Here is a 22,822-nt window from a genome sequence, read left to right as displayed (position 1 = left end):
TATCCCTGCTGATCCAGTGGAAGGTACAACACCAGCCTGCTCCCTCACATATCCCTGCTGATCCAGAGGAAGGCACAACACCAGCCTGCACCCTCACATCACATATCCCTGCTGATCCAGAGGAAGGTACAACACCAGCCTGCTCCCTCACATATCCCTGCTGATCCAGAGGAAGGCACAACACCAGCCTGCTCCCTCACATATCCCTGATGATCCAGAGGAAGGCACAACACCAGCCTGCTCCCTCACATATCCCTGCTGACCCAGAGGAAGGTACAACACCAGCCTGCACCCTCACATATACCTACTGATCCAGAGGAAGGCACAACACCAGCCTGCTCCCTCACATATCCCTGCTGATCCAGAGGAAGGCACAACACCAGCCTGCTCCCTCACATATCCCTGCTGATCCAGAGGAAGGCACAACACCAGCCTGCTCCCTCACATCACATATCCCTGCTGATCCAGAGGAAGGCACAACACCAGGCTGCACCCTCACATATCCCTGCTGATCCAGAGGAAGGCACAACACCAGCCTGCTCCCTCTCATATCCCTGCTGATCCAGAGGAAGGCACAACACCAGCCTGCACCCTCACATATCCCTGCTGATCCAGAGGAAGGTACAACACCAGCCTGCTCCCTCACATATCCCTGCTGATCCAGAGGAAGGCACAACACCAGCCTGCACCCTCACATATCCCTGCTGATCCAGTGGAAGGCACAACACCAGCCTGCTCCCTCACATATCCCTGCTGATCCAGAGGAAGGTACAACACCAGCCTGCACCCTCACATATCCCTGCTGATCCAGAGGAAGGCACAACACCAGCCTGCACCCTCACATATACCTGCTGATCCAGAGGAAGGTACAACACCAGCCTGCACCCTCACATATCCCTGCTGATCCAGAGGAAGGCACAACACCAGCCTGCACCCTCACATATCCCTGCTGATCCAGAGGAAGGTACAACACCAGCCTGCTCCCTCACATATCCCTGCTGATCCAGTGGAAGGTACAACACCAGCCTGCTCCCTCACATATCCCTGCTGATCCAGAGGAAGGCACAACACCAGCCTGCACCCTCACATCACATATCCCTGCTGATCCAGAGGAAGGTACAACACCAGCCTGCACCCTCACATATCCCTGCTGATCTAGAGGAAGGCACAACACCAGCCTGCTCCCTCACATATCCCTGCTGATCCAGAGGAAGGTACAACACCAGCCTGCTCCCTCACATATCCCTGCTGATCCAGAGGAAGGCACAACACCAGCCTGCTCCCTCACATCACATATCCCTGCTGATCCAGAGGAAGGCACAACACCAGCCTGCATCCTCACATATCCCTGCTGATCCAGAGGAACGTACAACACCAGCCTGCTCCCTCACATATCTCTGCTGATCCAGAGGAAGGTACATCACCAGCCTGCACTCTCACATATCCCTGCTGATCCAGAGGAAGGCACAACACCAGCCTGTACCCTCACATATCCCTGATGATCCAGAGGAAGGGGCAACACCAGCCTGCAGCCTCACATATCCCTGCTGATCCAGAGGAAGGCACAACACCAGCCTGCTCCCTCACATATCCCTGCTAATCCAGAGGAAGGCACAACACCAGCCTGCTCCCTCACATATCCCTGCTGATCCAGAGGAAGCCACAACACCAGCCTGCACCCTCACATATCTCTGCTGAGCCAGAGGAAGGCACAACACCAGCCTGCTCCATCACATATCCCTGCTGATCCAGAGGAAGGTACAACACCAGCCTGCTCCCTCACTTATCCCTGCTGATCCAGAGGAAGGTACAACACCAGCCTGCACACTCACATATCCCTGCTGATCCAGAGGAAGGTACAACACCAGCCTGCACCCTCACATATCCCTGCTGATCCAGAGGAAGGCACAACACCAGCCTGCTCCCTCACATATCCCTGTTGATCCAGAGGAAGGTACAACACCAGCCTGCTCCCTCACATATCCCTGCTGATCCAGAGGAAGGTACAACACCAGCCTGCTCCCTCACATATCCCTGCTGATCCAGAGGAAGGTACAACACCAGCCTGCTCCATCACATATCCCTGCTGATCCAGAGGAAGGCACAACACCAGCCTGCTCCCTCACATATCCCTGCTGATCCAGAGGAAGGCACAACACCAGCCTGCTCCCTCACATATCCCTGTTGATCCAGAGGAAGGCGAAAAACCCTTACAAGGCATGGTCCAATTAGCCCCAAAAGGAAAAAAAAAACCTTCCCGACTCAGATAAAATCCCTGGATCAACATCATTAGGCATAACCTAGTAATTGTAGCCATGGATGTCTTTCAACGCAAGGAAAGCATCTAAGCCCCCTTTAAATGCAGGTATAGAGTTTGCCATAACTACTTCCTGTGGCAATGCATTCCACATCTTAATCACTCTTACTGTAAAGAACCCTTTCCTAAATAAACTTGGACGCCTCGGCTACAGGGCTCCGGCTTTTTCTGCTTTTTTGATGGAGGTCTCTCCCTCCACTCACCTCTGTGCTTGCCTCTTGCTGGGGTAGGAGGTGGAGGTCATCGGCAGAATCGGTCTGTCTGGTCACGGACCGCGGTGTGGGATGGGATGGCCGACGAAGAGGATCAGCCCACGTGCAGCGCACAGGAGCGGCAGCACGGAGATCTGCCGGTGAAGGATTGCGCGCAGGAGAGGCAGCACGGGGATCTGCTGCCGCTGCTGCCCCCGGACCATCAGCGCCACCATCCACGCCGACCCCACGGCGGCATTGTGCCCAGGATGGCTCCCAGCAGGGAGGCTCGCTTCCAGTCACGGAGGACTGGCCAGGATGCAGGCCACCGGCGGGTCGGGTGCGCACGACTTCACACACCACCTGGGGCCAACGGCTGATCAGCTGTTCGGTCTTCTACGCACTGGCACTTTTGTTGCAGCCCGGCTGCTGCCCCGAGCCAGCCCCACAGCCACCGCCACGACAGCTCCAACACCTGGGCGGGCCCACGGGAAGCTGCTGACCCTAGGCTCGGGCGTCCACGTGGTGCGGGTCCTATGCACCAGCTCTGCAGGAGCCCTCGGCCTCCGCAGCCCGGGATCAATGAGGCTGCAAGATCCCCCCCTCCTCCACGAAGCCGCTGCGTCGGTGCCTAGGACTCCAGGATACCAGCCCTGAGCATGTAGGTCACTCTATGCGCACAGGAGGCCTGACCACCGCTGCTTCCTGCCGGGCCACCCACGTGAAAGGGATCCTCAGGCTGAACTCTGTCGAGGGTCTTCACCAGCCGCAGCCTCCAGACTGCCCAGGGTCCACTTCTGCCACTGCCGAGATCCATGTCTGCACCACCCAGCCTGGAGGATCAGCGGTCAGCCTGCACCACCACCCAGCAGCCTTGAAGATCAGTGGCCCATCTGGCGTTTTTCCACCTGGCGACTTGCCACAGGATATGGACCCTGTCCGGACTGATTGTCGGACCCTGGGGTGCTTTTAACCTGCAGCCCTGGGGGGGACTCTGCCTCTGCTTCTCTCTCTTGCCCTGGTTCTTGTTCTTTTTCTTTCTTTTCTGTCTCTCTTTGGCTATCCCTTCTCTTTCTCTCTCTCTTCCGCTGTCCACTCTTTCCAGGACACACTGCAGGGCGTCTGAAGCTGCTGCGGAGATGAGCGAGCGCCACCGGCAGATGGCCACCGGCTGCTCCCCTCACACACAGGGCCGGATTTGTACTTTTTACCACCCAAGGCCAACTATACCATCTGTATGGTTGTTATGTCTGTGTGCCCCAATGGGAATTCTCCCTACTCTCCATCATTGGATGTCACAGACAATAACTATTTTAGTAATACGCGTATAAATTATAAATTATTTTCCTTAAGAACCGTTATGTTTGCCATCTCGTTAATGATGGACCCATTGTGTCACCATGAGAGTTAGGCTGATGTGTACCTGCAGGATAGAGCTTACAGGTCTTGCAGGGACGACACAAGTACAGGACACAGAGTTCAAAGCTTAAAGCTGTACTTGCAGATAAGGCTGGCTGCATATAACAGCTTTACTGCCCCTCACTGAGCCGCCCCTAAAGTTCTGGTGCCCTAGGCCATGGCCTATGTGGCCTTGCCAGAAATCCGGCCCTGCTCACACAGCTCTCCAAACTCCCCCACGCGTCCTTCATTATAGTTATGTGCTGTATATATAGGTATATGCTACTTTGTACTACTGTACCTGACTGTGTATGTTGGATTGCATGCATGTGTTTGTACCATCTCCGACCCTGTTTGTGCCAAAAATAATTCCGGGTACAACCCCGTTGTACTTGGCGAAATAAACATGATTCTGATTCTAGATGGCTAAAACGTTTTTCCTTCATGCGCAGATCATGTCCTCTAGTCCTTTGAGAAGGCCTAGGGACAAAAAGCTCATCCGCCAAGCTATTATATTGCCCTCTGATGTATTTATACATGTTAATTAGATCCCCTCTAAAGGCTCATACACACATCAGTCTTTTGAAAATGAAAGATCACAGACCAATCTTACCCCCTTCCATGTAGTATGAGAGCCATTCCTACACAGTCTATTCTATGGAGCTGCACTCCCCATCAGATAGAAATCTTACCCCCTTCCATGTAGTATGAGAGCCATTCCTACACAGTCTATTCTATGGAGCTGCACTCCCCATCAGATAGAAATCTTACCCCCTTCCATGTAGTATGAGAGCCATTCCTACACAGTCTATTCTATGGAGCTGAACGCCACATCAGACAGAAATCTTTGCAAGATGCTGTAGACATTCAAAAGATCAGTATCTGCAAAAGATCAGTACCTGCAAAAGATCCGTTCCTGCAAAATGCATTCATAGTCTGATATCTGCAGATCCTCATACACACCTTGTTTAACAGACATTCATCTGAGAAGAGCGATAAATCACCGCCTTGTGCGGTGATTATCTTAACAAAAGTAACAAAATGTCAATTCATAAAGATTAGAGGAAGCGGTATGCAGACGGGGATTACCGCTACCTCAGATGTGGCGAGAAGCGTGCGGAATACATTGCAGTGAATGGTACAGACCTCCCAAGCAGCTGCAGAGAGAACACCGCACGGAGCGACTCGGCCAGCTTCTCCTGTTTCCGCATGCGTACGACAGCCTAACGCCTGCCTACAGCGGAATATCTCCGCACTCCTATCGCAACTAGAAACATTTTTATGAATGACCACCCAGAAGGCTGAAATACCGACAGAAGTGTTTCCCCGCACGGATTTACCTTACCGACAGCACTTTTATGAATCGAGGCCCATGAATGCATTTTGCAGGAATGGATCTTTGGCAGGAACAGATCTTTTGCAGATACTGATCTTTTGTGTCTGTACAGCATCTGTGTGTGCAGCATCTTGCAAAGATTTCTATCTGATGGGGAGTTCAGCTCCATAGAATAGACTGTGAAGGAATAGCTCTCATACTACATGGAAGGGTGGTAAAATTGGTCTGTGATCTTTCATTTTCAAAAGACTATGGTCTGATGTGTGTATGTGGCCTAAGGCGTCTTTTCTCTAGACTAAATAAACCCAGTTTATCTAACCTTTCTTGGTAAGCGAGACCTTCCATCCCACGTATCAATTTTGTAGCTCATCTCTGCACCTGCTCTAAGACTGCAATATCTTCCCTGTAATATGGTGCCCAGAACTGAATTCCATATTCCAGATGTGGCCTTACTAGAGAGTTAAACAGGGGCAATATTATGCTAGCATCTACAGTTTTTATTTCCCTTTTAATGCATCCCAAAATTGTGTTAGCTTTAACTGCAGCGGCTTGGCATTGTGTATGATTACTCAATACATCAGGCGACTTGGCGGCCGATCGACCATCCAATTCGAATATTATCAAATTGGATGAAAATCAATACCGCCAAGTGCATGACCGACAAAGAGACCAATTTCGGGATGGAAATTGGTTGCGCGATCAATCGCGCATGCTGCAAGATGTCGGGCCAAGGTGGGTTGGTCGAGTGTGCGGCAGTACGAGAATGAATGACGAAACCTCCAATGTGTGCATTATACATTACGGTACCTGTCCTGTAGCAGCCTCCCTGCAGCGTCCGTCCATCTCGTGGGGGTCCGCATACACACATACAGGCTATCGGCGCATAGCGCCTGACGTCAAATGCTATGCGCCGCTAGCGTGTACCTGTGTATGCGTAACCCGGCGATATGGACGGACAGCGCGTGGAGGCTGCTACAGTACAGGTAATGTATAATGCGCACACTGGGGGGGTGGCTCATACATTAGGGGGGCAGTGCGGACGCGACGGGCTCAGCAGATTCCCTGATGATTTCATGCTGAAATTGGACAGGAATCGGCCTGTAGTGTATGGACAGCTTCGACAAGAGACAAATTTATCTCTAATCAGATTCGATTAGAGATGAATTTGTCTGTTTGTCTAATCTGCCCATAATCGTCAGGTCTATGGGCACCTTTAATGTTTCGCCTCAGGTTCTTTAAACCCCTGCCGGCCGCCTAATGCCGATTGGCGGTGGGAGAGTGGCAGCTACAGGACCGCCTAACCAGGGCTGTGGAGTCGGAGCAATTTGGGTACCTGGAGTCAGTGGTTTATAAACGGAGGAGTTGGAGTAAGATGTACCAAATCCACAGCCCTGGTAAGTATTAGACTAAGGAGTTGAGGAGTCGGAGAAATTCTGGGTACCTGGAGTCGGATGATTTTTGTATCAACTCCACAGCCCTGCGCCTAACACCGATTGGCGGAGATTAGCAGGGAATGCGTGCGTGGATGCGTGCACATTCCACGCTGAGTAACGGAGCTTCGTACAGTAAACAGCCTGCCAGCCGCAATCAGAGCTGGCAAGCTATAAGGAAAAGAAACCGCCATTTTTTTCTTTCGTACAGCGATGTCATCTAGCGCAACGCTGTATGGGGACAGCTCTGTCACTTAGCTGTCCCCTGGAGTGACTCACAATCTGATCCCTCTCATAGGCTGATGCCTATGAGAGTTGATCGTAATGGTGGATGTCGGGGGGAGGGAGGGAATTCAAGAAAAATCGCAGCAGCTATCAGATCCCACCAACAGAAAGCTCAGTTGGTGAAAAGAAAAGAAGGTAAAATTAATTTGGGTGGTAAGTTTTATGGCCGAGCAATAAACTGGTAAAGCTGTAGCGTGCGCAATTGTAAAAAAAAAAAAAAAAAAAAATCGCATTGTCACTGGGGTGGTGTAAGCTTGTGGTCCTCAAGAGGTTAAAGTAGGGTGAAACTCAAATTTCATCTACAGTCTGAAGCATTGAACACAGCATAACACTAACAGGAAAAACATATTGTTTTCCAAGTTACTTCACTTTGATTCCAGTTACCAGCTGATGCAATGTAAACAATGCAGAAAATCTATATTCAAAGTGGGGGAGAGTGGAGCAGAAAACTTTCTGTGCTTTGTTTGCACAACAATTAGTTAATTACAAGACAATCTGATAATTTGTCCTGCAAATCAGTAATGTTGATAGCTTCAGGGAAGAGTAAAGGTAGCCATACACTGGTCGATTTGCCATCAGATTCAACCAACAGATAGATCCCTCTCTGATCGAATCTGATCAGAGAGGGATCGTATGTCTGCTTTTACTGCAAACAGATTGTGAATCGATTTCAGCCTGAAACCGTTCACAATCTGTGGTGGTGCTGCCGCCGCTCCCCCCTCCCTCCCTCCCACATACATTACCTGCTCATCCGGCGCGACTCCCCCGGTCTCTGCTGTCTTCTTCTCCGCTCTGGTCTGGTCTCCAAGTCCGGCAGGCTTCACTTCCTGTCTGGGGGAAGTTTAAACAGTAGAGCGCCCTCTACTGTTTAAACTTCCTGCCGGGACAGGAAGAAGTGAAGCCTGCCGGACCCGGAGACCAGAGCGGAGAAGAAGACAGCGGAGACCTGGGGAGTCGCGCCGGCGGAGCAGGTAATGTATTGCAGCTGTATTGCGTCGGTCGTCGGGCACTCGAACGCCGCTAGCGACGTGCTCCCTACCCGCGGGCGATCGACGGTAATTTCCCACACGGAGCGATTGACGGGACCGATCTATTTCGGGACGAAATAGATAGAAATTTAGCTTTAATGATATGACAGCAGATTCGATCCCAGTGATCGAATCTGCTGTCGATCGGCGGCGAATCTGCCTTTTCTTTTGATGCGTTTTAATGTTTTAGAGCAAAAATGTAATTCTTAGTTTCATACCATTTAAAGGATACCCGAAGTGACATGATGACATAGACATGTGTATGTACAGTGCCTATCACACAAATAACTAGGCTGTGTTCCTTTTTTTCTTTCTCTGCTTGAAAGAGTTAAATATCAGGTATGTAAGTGGCTGACTCAGTCCTAACTCAGACAGGAAGTGACTACAGTGTGACCCTTACTGATAAGACATTCCCCTTTTTATCTTTCCTGCTCTCAGAAGCCATTTTCTGCTAGGAAAGTGTTTTCTAGTTGGAATTTCTTATCAGTAAGGGTCACACTGTAGTCACTTCCTGTCTGAGTCAGGACTGAGTCAGCCACTTACATACCTGATATGTAACTCTTTCAGGCAGAGAAAGAAAAAAAAGGAACACAGCCTAGTTATTTGTGTGCTAGGCACTGTACATACACATGCCTATCACATCATGTCACTTCGGGTATCCTTTAAGCATGACTGCAAGCTAGCTGCAACGACCATCTCTACCATTGACCAGAGAGACATCTACTAACCCTGAAAGTGCTTGGTTAGCAGCGTCCTCAGGGAACTTCTCAGACCATTCATACTTGTTCCTGCCACAGGCTGCTTCAGGAATTGCCACTCTGAAGGCCAGACTTTATATCCACCATAGGAAAGGGGGCGGGGCACCTTCTCACCCCCTAGAATCTCCTGCCTCCCCATATATGAACACTAATAGTTATAGTTTAGATTATTACATAAAGACCAATTTATTTTTATAACACAAGTATTTGTTAAAAAAAATACTTCAGTTTCTGGAACATATTGTTAAAATGTAGAGCTACAGAGTGTAATAGAAAACGGTATCTCTGAGTTGTCTCACATAGTCCGGGGCTGACTTATCAAGACGTTTAGGTCTGGCGACTGCCCAGGAGGACCAATCAGAATCTGTCTTTTAAAGGTGCCAATACGTTACACGATTTTCGGTTTGATTTTACTGGATCAACGGAGAATCGATTATGTACCATTCTGCTCGATCAATGGAAACTGGCCAATAGTGAATCGACCGATTCACTCGATCAGGCAGGATGGAAATCATTGGTCGATCGTAGAGGAGTCGGCTGATGTTCACTATTTCATCTGTCACAGAATCGATTTTTGGTTGCCACAACATTCAGCTCGATCAGTAGACAATCTCCAGGATCTCGCTTGCAGTGTGTGGGCTACCAGTAAATCGACTTACAAACCACCACACTGTTGTTGATCACCCAATAAAGTCTATCGCTTGATGGAAAATCTAGTAGTGTGGACATCTTTAACTTCCCTGCCGGTACGAGTATTTCCAGATTTTAGGGCCTAAAAGTGGTGACATTTTTTGCATGCTTTTAGACGCTAAAACCGTGAAACAATCATGCCGCCAGAGATCCTGCAGCAGCCCTGCACATACTCGCCTCCCACAGATCCAGCGCTGCAGTTCTCCCTCCGTCCTCCAGGTGGTGCTGTAACCCTATAGGGAGATCGCCTGCTTTCGTCATGACAACAGACTACGATCTCACCGAGGGATGCAGAGCCTCCGCGGCCCGGAAGAAGAATGGCTGATAGTGTCTGGATCCCGAGTTGAACCGCTTGCTTTGCATAGCCCTTGGGGTGGTTGCCACAAGTGAGGTTCGGGGTTACCGCTCTGAGCTGTGGATTTCCAGCCCCGAGCCTAACTCGGGGGTTACGGCTAAGGAGGTTTAACAGCATTGGATTTGTTGTTCCGGACATCCAGCCCCTTTTTGCGCCCGTGTTCTTTGCGCTGGTTTCGATAAATAGTCTCCCTTGGGGTAGATCACAAAAAATTCGACTTCAGTACATAAACATTCTCAAAAGTGCTGCTTCCAAAGTTATGTGAAATTTTAGAAGCGTAAAAGAAGCCAGGATTGTGTATAATCAAATGCTCAGGCCGCCCCCAAGTCCTCGATGCGGCCCCCGCCACCCTGGAACATGGCGATGGCATAACGAGTTGGCCACTCATTGATTCATAAATAAATAAAATCCTGTGTTTCCTCCTCTGAGCACAGGGACACACGCTGTGTTTTTGTAACAATACTCTGCCCTCTGCTGGCCGCATGTGAAAGTGCGACCTTTAGAGGCTCGCCACGACTGTCCGCGGTCTGTACAGTTCAGTTCCGGCACTCGGAGGACGTTGGGCTGCGCACGCTGGACATCAGGTGGGATTTGTAGGTCTTGCTGAGTCCCGTCATCCAGAACTTCAGAAGCTTTACATTGTCCTCCTCCGCAGCTCCCAGTATGACCAGCAGCTTCTGGGTGTCCTCTTTGGGACGGCTGTCCACTTTGGTGAACTTGAAGAGGACCTTCACTTTGCTGCGGGGAGAAGGAAACACCATTATAAAACTACAGCAATGGCAGCTTCAAAGGCATTTAAAGTAGGATAAAACTCAGACATAACCTTCAATAAAATGTGTCTTCCTACTTTTTATTACCCATAAAGTTATCGCATTTGCTTTTGTGCACAAGTAATATTGTTTGTTTACAAATTACAAGTTTCCAAAGTACAGTTTATCTGCTCTTAAAGCTGCCATTGCATTTTACTGCATAGCTGCTGTATTTATTTATAATAATGTATCCAGTGATCACTTCATAGTTATCCTTCAATTTGTACAGCTAAGTTTCAGCAAGCTGCTGGTTGTATACGAATTGTAGCTGACAAAGGAATGTGAACAAAGATAATATCACCAGTTCAGATGCGGGCAGAGCGCTATCTACTGAAGAGTGCTGTGTTTAACTGTTTGAATGTTTTTCTGATAACTTTTTTTTGTGCTGAAAATGCTTTATGCCAGTGATGGCTAATAAACACTCCAGCTGTGACAAAACTACAAATCCCTTCATGCCTCTGCCTCCCCAAATTATGCTTAGAGCTGTCAGTGTTGCAATGCGTCATGGGACTTGTAGTTCCACCACAGCTGGAGTGCCAAGGTTAGCCATCCGAAGACATAAAGGTCGTTTAGGTGATACCTTTAATGGCTAACTGTACACAATTCCTTTGCAAGCTTTCAAAACTTTAAGTTTCTTCTTCAGGCATGTTTCAGAACTGGATCCGAACCATACCATAAGGTTAGCCATCACTGCTTTATGCTTTAAATCTAACAAAGAAGAAATGCAGTGTTTCATACATCTGATCCTGTAGAATCTCCCTGGGCCTTCACTCTGCCCCCCTACTTTTGTGTCTAGTCAGCAGAAGAAGGGGGGTGGAGTGAAGAAACAAGCAGAGTGAGATTCTTGCCTTTGCCAATGACCAGAGATAAGCAAGCTTCTAGTGCTCTCTGCAGTGGATTTCACACATGGAATACTTGGGAATGCTTTCAAATTTTTTGGTATGTAACCAAGAGTAGTTAAAGCTAATGGGAACTGGGTTTAAAAAAAAAAAAAAAGATACTCACCTAAGGAGAGGAAGGCTCTGGGTCCCATAGAGCACTCCCTCTCTTCTCCCGGTGCCCGCTGCTGTCCTGGCTCCCCCGTAGCGGTATTCGACCGTTTCGGTCAAATACCGCTGTCTCCCGGCCGAAGTGAGGCTTCGGAAATGCTTCGGGAGTCCGAGTGCTTCTGAAGACGGGCCGCTCTACACTGCGCATGCGCCCTCTATGACGCATTCGCCTTTGCGCCGCCTGTCTTCAGGAGGACTCGGCTCCCGAAGACTTCCGAAGTCCCCTCGGCGTGGGATGTGAGTGGAGGAGCCAGCGTAGCACTGGGGGCACCGGGAGAGGAGAGGGAAGGCTCATTAGGACCGAGCCTTCCCTCTCCTTAGGTGAGTATCTGACTTTTTTTTTGTTAAACGGGTTACATTAGCTTTAATGAAATTTTAATTTTGGTAGTACAATCCAACTTTAAACGAATCAGTTTTGTTAGAATGGCATCCGTTTCTGTTCCATTTCCAGTTGCCATCACATTTGTATTCCGCCCCTCGGGTCCATGTGAGAAACACCCGTATACCGATCCCAGAGCCCCATCAGAGGCACCAGACTCCCATTGGTTTGTAAAACACCAATAGGAATCCTCCCAGAGCACCAGTAAAGATTTTCATTGGTCCTCTACTCTATGAACCAATGAGAATCTTTCCTGGTGAGGGAGCATTCTTATTGAGCTGTCCCAAACCATCTGTAGCCTGATTCTCCTGCTGGGGCTCTCGGATCTGTATGCCGCTGCATTGTGCTTGTCGGAACGGACCGAACAGATCAGTTCCTAGTGGACTGATGCAACCAGATTCCATTGCTTTGCATAGGATTCGTTCTGTTTGTGTCAGTCGAACGCGGCCTTATAGCAATCATTTCCAAAAGATGGATTTATCTCACTATGCCAAATATTCAAGACCTTCGAGGGAAACTTCTGCAGCTTATGAACTTAGAAACACTGGAGGTCACCATCAGTAAACATATAATAATTGCGAGATTCCTCAACATGCGGAGGCCTCATTTAACTACTATACGTCCGCCTCACTCCAATGGGCGTGAGCGGAGCGGCAGCCCTAGGACCGCCTAACGCCGATCGGCGTGCAGTCCTGGGGGCGTGTTTTGCTGGGGATCGCGTGCGCCGATGCGTCCCTGCTTGAATGACAGCGGAGGCAGGGAAGTAATCCGCTGTCATGACAGCTGATGGAGCTGATTGGCTGGCAGGGAGGGAGGGCAGGGATTATTTAAAAAAATTAAATAAATAGCCTTTTTTATTTAAAAAAAAAATAATTTATATAAAAATAAATAAACATACAGTCAGGGATCACAGCCCACGAACAGAAATCTCTGTTGGTGGGCAGAAAGGGGGGGGGGGGGGAATCACTTGTGTGCTGAGTTGTGCGGCCCTGCACTGAGGCCTTAATGCTGCAGTAGCTTACTTTTGTAAAAAATGGCCTGGTCACTGGGGGGGTTTAAGACAGTGGTCCTTAAAGTGAACCTGAACTGAAAATAAAGTCAAAATAACCATACACAGGTCATACTTACCTCCTGTGTAGTCTACTACTCAATCTCTTTCTCCTGTCCTGCGTCCTGATTGTCCACTGAGATCAATGGGTTTCTCCGGCCTCCAATTTGAAAATGGCCAATACCCCCTAACAGCTTCCTGGTCAGCACACTGTTAAACTGTACTATTACCCACTTGAGCCATAGGGAAACATGGACATTACCTTGCACATTCAGTTGTAACTGACAGCAACTGGTATATTTCAGTTCTGACAAAATATTGTCAGAACTGGGAGGGATCACTGTAAGCAGAAAATGGTGAGCTTCTGAGAGGAACTGACGGTGAGGTAAGTATGTAATATTCATTTGCAGCTACATCATGTGTTTATTTTAAATAACTTTCCTCGCTTCAGGTTCCTTTTAAGTGGTTAAGATGGTGGTGGGGGTGTTTATGGGGGTTTGGCGCCACTCTTTGTTTCCTGCTCCCCAGTATTACCCCATACGAAGTTACTCGGAATCAAAATTTAAATTTAAAGGGTTACATCACAGGACTGACTTTGCAGCCCGCATCCGAACTGGTGATTAGCTTATCTTCTGTATACATTCTTTACTTGATACAATTAAGTAAACATTCTCTGGCTGTGCAGAAACTTATGCTAATGAGTCCTGGATATAAAAGACTGGTCAGAAATCACTGGTGGCAGCATTTAAAACAGAATGACAACAGTTATGAATAAAATGCAACAGCAGCTTTCAAAGTAAATAAACTGAACTTTGGGAAGTTATAATTTCTAAATGAACTATAATACTTGTGCACATAAGCAAATATGATAATTGTATGGGTTATAAAAAGTAGGAAAACACATTTTTGTGGAATATTTTGTCAGAGTTTTAAACTGCTTTAAGTTAACCCCCTCCCCTACTGCAGTGCGCAGCACTTTCTAATTTCAATTTTGATTAGCTACTTGTAGAGAGCAAGATTAGAAGGGGCACCCTTAGCAGGAGAGGCCCTCCTGCGTAACGCCCGTTCCCTATCTCTCAGAGCCATCTCCCTGGCTCTCCCCGCCCCTTCACTGTATCCCCCCCCCTGGCACCTTGAGCGCCAGGGAAAATCGGGACCCGAACACCGCGTTAGCGGAAACGCTGGTAACAGCCTGGTACAAACGCTCCCATTCACTTGAATGGGAGCGTTTAACGCCAAGTCCCGAACGCTGGCAGTAAACGCTCCGCAGACGCCCGTCTGAACCAGCCCTTAGCTGAAAATGAAACTTCAGGAAAACAGGATACAGGAGTGGCGGTAAGGAGCTGTACTTGATCCAGCTAGCCCCCCAGATCAGGTAGTATGTATGTTTCTTTTTTTTGAAAGTTGAAAGGACTTGTATAATTCTTCCAGGTGAAACTCCCCAGATTACTCCCCCCCCCCCCCCCCCCTTCTCCGAAGATTAGCGCAATAACGTCCTTACTTCATCCACTCCTCCTTCAGACACACCAGGCACTGCTCCACCACGTCCATAGACAGGTTCTCATTGCTCAGCGCCGCCTCAATCTTGTTCAGGATGGTCAGCCCCACTGGTGGAAGGAAATACAAACACTTAAAGCGGGTCTCTACTCCTATTACACCTATCTAAGGTCACATTCTTATTACCCACCAGGTAGTCGTGTTTCCAGAACACACAAAACAATTGATCCAATCAACGTTTTCCCGCTCTCCCGTTCAAAAAAAATAATTGAAAAAAGTTGAGAGCGCTCAAAAAGTCATTTTCATTCAAGTGCAGTTTTTACACAGTTGGGTTTGTTTTTAGCATATCGAAAGCACCATTGAGTGGCTGCATTTGAAGCACGTGTGGCTACCATAGCCGGCCTTTGACCTGAGCGACTGGAGCGGTCACTCAGGGCGCCGGCTTCCAAGGGGGCGCCTATAGCTGATTGCCTATACTGAGGGCACCTATAGCTGGCTAACTTTACTGAGGACACCAACACCTGGTTACCTATACTGGAGGAAACTACGCCTGGCTACCTATGGGGAGGGGGAGACCTTCAACTCACTTCCTATTCTGGGGGCACCTATGCTTGGCTACCTATATTGAGGGCACCTACACCTGATTTCCTATACTGAGGGTACCTATAGCTGGCTACCTTTACTGAGGGCTCCAACACATCACTACCTATACTGGAGGCACCTACGCCTGGCTACCTATGGGGGGGATGGAGACCTCCAACTGACTTCCTATACTGGGGCACCTATGCTTGGCTACCTATATTGAGGGAATCGACACATGAGATCCTATACTGAGGGCACCTATGCCAGGCTAACTACCTATACTAAGTGAGGGTGTTTTTTTTTTGGGGGGGGGGGGCGGCACTGTGGCTATAACACGTGGTGCAAATTGTTGGTGCTGTGCTATGATTCCAAATGGAGGGGGGGGCTAACTGTCCCCCTGTTTATTGATATTCCTCAAAGGTTCTAGCCTTCATTTTTAAGTTTATTCAGGATAATGTACCCTTTCCATCCATTTGTGGTTATTAATAGTATTTTTCTATTATACAAATGTGACGTGTCCCGGAGATCTGAGCGTTTGGTGTGATGTGTCACAACTTGGGAACCGCTGTCCTAGGAGGTAACTCAGGAGAAAAGGTAAAATAACTGCATATGGGCCTGCGTGTATGTGCGGATGCGTGCGTGCGCAAGCGCGAAGAGGATGAAAAGGGGGGGCACAAATTAGGTTTTGCTCAGGGTGCTGTGAAACCTCAGGCCGGCCCTGGTGGCTACCAGAAGGATTAGAAAGCTTTCGGGGTGCAGCTGTGCCGAAAAACCTGACACCTGTCATCACCTACCATTTGTTGTGCACTTGCACCTCATCCTCCTGAATGGGCTCAGACTTTTAAAGTGGACCTGAACTCTTGTGCAGGACAGAAGGAAAACAGAGAAATGCACCCTGTATGTATTTAGAGCGTTTAGCCTGTCTAATTCTCCTTCATTTGTGTCTAATCACAAGTGTAATTTGATCTCTCAGCTGTGCCAGCTGGCTGCCTCCGCAGAGCAGCTAATGTGTAAACGCAGGATGTTAACCCCATGTCTGCTTCCATGAAAGCAGGAAGTAGACACACTGCAGGTTTAGTGTAGGATTTGTTTCAGCTGTAAAAAAAAGAAATGTTTTTCTGTAAAGGTTATTATGCTGTTGCTCATCTTGTAGAGCAGAGAGGAAGTTCAGGTCCGCTTTAATGTAAAGTAGTGCAATGCAGAGGAAGACTCAGAACCCCACGGCAATCAAATCAGATCTGAAGTACCAAGTGAGCAAAAACAGGTCTGTAAAAAGTATGCATTGAAAAGCATGCGACTTGTTTGTTCTCCAGTGTTCTCTCCAGGCCCTTTTAGCCGGGCGCTCCACTTGGCTAGTTATAGTGAGCGCCCGGCTGTCATCAGCTCACCTATGCTGTAACTAGAGTTGTGCAGAGAAGCACTGGCCCTGCATTCTCTAATCTTGCCCCACCCGGCTACTATTTCATGCCACCCGGCTGGAAAGAACACTACTTCTACCATCCCTGCGACTGCTTCACGTGACAATGATGCATGTTGTGACATCCCTATACGTGCCGAGATACATGGTGCAGGGTCCCACAATGACACCGAACACCAGATGAGGCCAGGAGTCGCTCTGGTTTAGGGCCCGTTTAGACTGAGTTGGCTGCCAGCATATTCCGCCTTTAAAAATACAACTAGAAGGCCGTGTAAAATCAATGTGCCGATTCCATGCTATACAATTTTTTTGTACGCAAAAAAAAAAAAAAAATCAGGGCCCTTTTCCACCAGCAATCACAAACGGCAGCGATTGCAATTTCTAATTAATTATGCGATTGCGATTTTTCATTTGCATTGCATTCTCTCTCTTAAAATCGCTCCAGAAAGCGATTGTGATTTGCAAGTCGAATCACTGTAGTGGAAAACACTTCTCATGATATCTATGATAAAGTATCAACCCTGGCGATTTAATAATGACTAGAGATTTACGATTCAGCTGTGCAGTGGAAAAAGGCCCGAACTGCAAGTTGTCCCCCCCCTCCGGAGGCTGCACATTTTCACGCACAGAATTGAACTGAACTCGCCAGCGTATTTTCGTGCATGAACGCGTGGCTTCCAGGAACCCTGCACACGAAGACACGGCCGGGACCACGCAGCCTTCTTATTACCCAAGGGGTATATTCGGTCGGTTATGTACCATCAGCAGTGAGGATAGTCCACTCTCTATACTCACCTCTGTCTGTTGCCACCGTGCTGCAACTCTCCACCCGGAACTCATATTTGCTCAGAGGTTCTTCATCAAACAGAACAGGGTAAAGGTTGCTGCGTGGAGCGGTCCGGACATCTATCATGACAGCAAATTCTGGAGGCACAAGAAACAGTAATAAGGTAATAGAGTCCAAGACTGTATGGAAATAATAAGCTGACCTACATCCCTTATTAAAGTAGAGAAAGAGCTGGGTTAGGGGCTTTAAAGAAAACCTGTACTGAGAAAAACCTCCCCTGGGGGGTACTTACCTTGGGTAGGGGAAGCCTCCGGATCCTATTGAGGCTTCCCCCGTCCTCCTGTGTCCCCGGCGACAGCGGAGATAAAGCTCCCCGAACAGCGGGGATGTAAATATTTACCTTCCCGGCTCCAGAGCAGGCGCAGTATCCGCTCTCCACTCAGATATAGGCGGAAATAGCCGATCGCTGTCGGGCCGCTCTACTGTGCAGGCGCAAGTCTTCTGCGCCTGCTCAGTAGAGCGGATCCGACAGAGATCGGCTATTTCCGCCTATCTCTGTGCTGAGAGCCGCAACAGCGCCCCCGCTGGAGCCAGGGAAGGTAAATATATCAGCGCTTGTCAGGCTTGTTGAGGGAGGATTCCGGAACTCATCGGGGGAGCCAACGCTGGACTGGCTGCAGCTACAGGGGAGGGGGAATCCTCATTGGGACCCTGAGGCTTCCCCCTCCCGAGGTGAGTACCCCCCCCCCAAGGGAACTTTTTTTTCGTTACAGGTTCTCTTTAACCAGTTCAGGACAGCGTGCCTAAGCCTGATGTGGCAGTTTTAACACCGTCCGATCCCGTGTATGGGATGCAATAGTGCGTCCCCACTATCCTGTTCTCTGCGGGATGCAGTAACTGTTTGTGTGTGTAACGCTTCCTTAAGGGGCTCATACATGGGTCGATTTCAGCCATTGATCGATTCTATAGAATTTAGATAGATTTCCTATAGATTTCATTCTGAAATCTGTTGGAAATCTGTTCCTAGTGTGTGGCACACATCAGATAGATTCCTGGCAGATTCGACTTGACAGAAATTTATCTGATGGTCGAATCTGCTGCAAATCTATCAGTGTATGGCTACCTATAGGCTGGGCATACTGATTGTCCTGAGAAATTATATCACTTTGATGGAATCGGCCAGAAATCTATTTCTCCCAACAATTAGATTTTCACAGATTTGGGGTTATTGATCAATAAGAAAGGGTGATCGGGCAAGATTGGAGAGTCTTCAATGCCTTCAATTACATATTTATTTCCTTTTAAACAATACAAGTTGCCTGGTTGTCCTGCTGATCCTCTGACTCTAATATAATTAGCCATAGCCCCTGAACAAGCATCAGGAAAGTGGTCAGCACCTCCAAAAAGTATAAGCTTATACTTTTTGGAGGTGCTGACCACTTTCCTGGGAGTTTTGACTGCCGTCCAAGTGGTACTGACGGACGGAAGGTCATAGCACTCCTATAATATTTTTTTTGGATGCCATGGGTGCTGATCATACCAAGAGAAGTCTGCCCCTGAACAAGCATGCAGCAGATAAGGTGCTCTGACTGAAGTGTGACTGGAATAGCTGCATGCTTATTTCAGATGTGTGATTCAGACACTACTGCAGCCAAAGAGCTCAGCAGGACTTCCAGGCAACAGGTATTGTTTAAGAGGAAATCGATATGGCAGCCTCCATATCTCCCTCACCTCAGGAATCATCATAATACATGCATGGAAGTCCCATTTACCAAGACGTCCTGTGTAGCATAGGAAGGCCCACTCACCAGACGATTGTACGTATGGGGGGATCTCAGCATGTGGGGTCAATCCAAGGAAGTTGCAGCAATAGGCTTCCTCGTATTTCTCACTGTATGGAATCACACGAACACAGCCGACAGGGAGCATGGCCTGAGAACAAGAAGAGGGAGAGTTCTGTTGTCAGATTCATAAGTTTATTATAATTCCAAACAACTGCCAGAATAGTGTGAACACAGGTAGAGGGGGCTGCCTGCATTTTTATATACATCTTCTTCAGGGAGTATTTTTGTAAAGAATACATTAAATACCGAGACTCCCCCATGAAGAGATGGACTAGTCAAAAAACTGTCAGTTCCGTCAGATTTCTACTCCCTACTGTGACAGCAACATAGGAGAAAAGTAATGTATGGGTCATTTTACTCTGGATAGAAACATGGAACAAACATGTTTACATGTACTTAAAATTTTAAAAATGTTTCACAATAGTGGTCCTTTAATGGGTTACTAAATGCCCCATTGTTCCTTCCAAATCACTACTGGGTCTCACTGAAGTCCCCAAGACATGGTCAGGACGAGCTCACGGCCTTGCAGGTCACATGACAGATACCTCCTCCTGGTTTGGAAAGAGGCAGCACCAGCATCACATGATACGCTAGGCAGCGAGATCCTCCTGTCCGCTGCTGAACAGCGCCAGTTGGGAGCATTAGGGTGTTCAGATTCAGCTATGCTAAATTCACATCAACCCTACTCTTTAGACTGGATTCTCCTTCCTCCAGATTAGGGGTGTAAAATTAAATCATGTAAGGGGCTAAAACCTAGTCTAAGTCACGGGCTAAATCATTTATCAACCTAGTGGTGTAAGCATAGTGACCATTTGGGGCAAGCTCCTCCCCTCTTCTGCAGAGTAGCACAGTGGAGCAGTTTAATACTTGCCTGCTACAGTGCTGCTTCGAGTCTCCTCTGATCTACCCAAAAGCCACACCCCCTATGCAGCATACATCTGGCTCCTGAGGCATGTCATGTGATTGCGGCATACCTCTGGCTCCTGAGGCATGTCATGTGATTGCGGCATACCTCTGGCTCCTGAGGCATGTCATGTGATTGCGGCATACCTCTGGCTCCTGAGGCACGTCATGTGATTGCAGCATATACCTCTGGCTCCTGAGGCATGTCATGTGATTGCGGCATATCTCTGGCTCCTGAGGCATGTCATGAGATTGCGGCATATCTCTGGCTCCTGAGGCATGTCATGAGATTGCGGCATATCTCTGGCTCCTGAGGCATGTCATGAGATTGCGGCATACCTCTGGCTCCAGAGGCATGTCATGTGATTGCGGCATACCTCTGGCTCCTGAGGCATGTCATGAGATTGCGGCATATCTCTGGCTCCTGAGGCATGTCATGAGATTGCGGCATATCTCTGGCTCCTGAGGCATGTCATTTGATTGCGGCATACCTCTGGCTCCTGAGGCATGTCATGTGATTGCGGCATACCTCTGGCTCCAGAGGCATGTCATGTGATTGCGGCATACCTCTGGCTCCTGAGGCATGTCATGTGATTGCGGCATACCTCTGGCTCCTGAGGCATGTCATGTGATTGCGGCATACCTCTGGCTCCTGAGGCATGTCATGTGATTGCGGCATACCTCTGAATCCTAAGGCATGTCATGAGATTGCGGCATACCTCTGGCTCCTGAGGCATGTCATGAGATTGCGGCATACCTCTGGCTCCTGAGGCATGTCATGTGATTGCAGCATACCTCTGGCTCCTGAGGCATGTCATGTGATTGCGGCATACCTCTGAATCCTGAGGCATGTCATGAGATTGCGGCATACCTCTGGCTCCTGAGGCATGTCATGAGATTGCGGCATACCTCTGGCTCCTGAGGCATGTCATGAGATTGCGGCATACCTCTGGCTCCTGAGGCATGTCATGTGATTGAGAGGAGGACTGCCAGGAAGAACAGAAGAGGTATGATGCATCGCTGGAGCAGTGTTGCTCAAATCGGATCCGGAGGAAATCCAGATAGTAGCTATTCGGATTTCATCAGGGTAAACTAAAATCACCTGTGCAGGGTGGGCGGAGGTTTTAATCTTACCTATCATGACGTCTTCTTCATCCGTCCCTCGGCGCCTCCCACGCTGCGCTCCAATCCGGCGTCACGTGACTATACACTTCCTCCTTCAACCCGGAAGGAGGAATTGTTTTTAGTCACATGATGCAGCTTGGACCGCATCATGGGAGGCACCGAGGGACGGACGAAGAAGATGTCATGATAGGTAAGATTAAACCCCCGCCCACCCCGCACAGGTTTACTGGGAGATATCCGGATAGCTACTATCCAGATTTCATCCGGATCGGATTTGAGCAACACTGCTCTGGAGCAGGTAAATATTACACTTCTGCACTGTTCTGCAATGTGAGAAGTGGGTGTCGGGGGAAGGAGGGGGGTTCGGATCCCAGGAGGGGTCCCATGCTAATTTCACTGGGGAGTTCCTGTGGGTTGTTCCTGCTTCCCAGCTCAACCTGACAATGTTTCAGTCAGACGCGACGTCACCGGTGCGCTCCTCTGGACAGGAAGGCCGTGTGCTATTGTCCTATTACTGCTTACAATGATGCATGCTTGACGCTCTGCAGGGCCACATAATATAGCAAGGAGGGCCGCATTCGGCTGTAGATGTGACAGATATAACAACAATAACGACATGAAAAGCTTTGCAGTGAGCGGTTATAATTCTGGGAAATAACAAGAGACAGACCTGGAGGATATCGAATGCTGATTGGATGAGCTCTCGGTCCTGCCCCTTCCAGATGACTTGGTTCCCCATCAGGACGTGCCAGGCCAGCATACGGAAAGCCGAGGGTCCGAGCACCTGACCGCAAACATCAAGGAAACGTTAGAAGCCGCAACAAAGGGGTGCGATTCACAAAGTGTCTGCATTAGGCCTGGAAGCATCGCCTGGGTCATATCCAGATCCAGTGAGAATTACTGCATTCATGTGCACAACACAGCAACAACATGCCTTCAATAAACACAGGAGGGTTTGTATTTATTCACTACTTCCTGTTCTATGATGTGAGATTCACATCCAAATTACCTACTCTAAAGATTCCTGGATGTAAGGATCACGCCCAGCACTAAAAACCACCATGAACAAGTACACATTCAATGGTGAATGACTGCTGCCATAGTAACCGTCATTCAAACAAAGTTTGGTGAAATGTTAAAGAGACCCTGTATAAAAAGAGTCCCCTGGGGGGTACTCACCTTGGTAAGGGGAAGCCTCAGGGTCCCAATGAAGCTTCCCCCTCCCCTGTAGCTGCAGGCAGTCCAGCACTGGCTCTCCCGAAGTCTCCCGGTAATCCTCCCCCGACAAGCCTGACGAGCGCTGATTTATTTACCTTCCCTGGCTCCAGCGGGGGCGCTGTTGTGGCTCTCAGCACGGAGATAGGCGGAAATAGCCGATCTCAGTCGGGTCAGCTCTACTACACATACACAGGTGCAGAAGACTTGCAGGCACAGGAGACTTGGTCTCCTGCGCAGTAGAGCGGCCCGACAGCGATCAGCTATTTCCGCCTATCTCCGAGCGGAGAGCTGATACTGCGCCTGCGCTGGAGCCGGGAAGGTAAATATTTACATCCCCGCCGTTCGGAGAAGCACAGAGAGACCGCTGTGGGACACA

At 48.8% G+C, this 22,822-nt stretch overlaps 1 protein-coding gene across 2 annotated transcripts in view; it reads right to left on the bottom strand.

Annotated features, from left to right (window-relative positions):
• Window positions 1–8,904: 8,904 nt before the first annotated feature.
• FLCN (folliculin) overlaps window positions 8,905–22,822 on the bottom strand; it is a 40,367-nt gene continuing 26,449 nt past the window's right edge. For both annotated transcript variants that reach the window (XM_068243557.1, XM_068243556.1), the window contains exons 8-12: window positions 21,899–22,012; window positions 19,165–19,288; window positions 17,365–17,493; window positions 14,575–14,680; window positions 8,905–10,526 (exon numbers count right to left, since the gene is read on the bottom strand). In XM_068243557.1, the coding sequence (XP_068099658.1) occupies window positions 10,325–10,526; window positions 14,575–14,680; window positions 17,365–17,493; window positions 19,165–19,288; window positions 21,899–22,012 (675 nt within the window). In that variant the 3' untranslated portion in view covers window positions 8,905–10,324. The remainder of the gene's footprint in view (window positions 10,527–14,574; window positions 14,681–17,364; window positions 17,494–19,164; window positions 19,289–21,898; window positions 22,013–22,822) is intronic.

Source organism: Hyperolius riggenbachi, chromosome 7, assembly GCF_040937935.1.
Source record: "Hyperolius riggenbachi isolate aHypRig1 chromosome 7, aHypRig1.pri, whole genome shotgun sequence".
In the NCBI taxonomy this organism is placed as follows: Eukaryota; Metazoa; Chordata; class Amphibia; order Anura; family Hyperoliidae; genus Hyperolius; species Hyperolius riggenbachi.
Note: the sequence above shows the minus strand (reverse complement) of the source record. Positions and strands in the feature narration are given on the sequence as shown.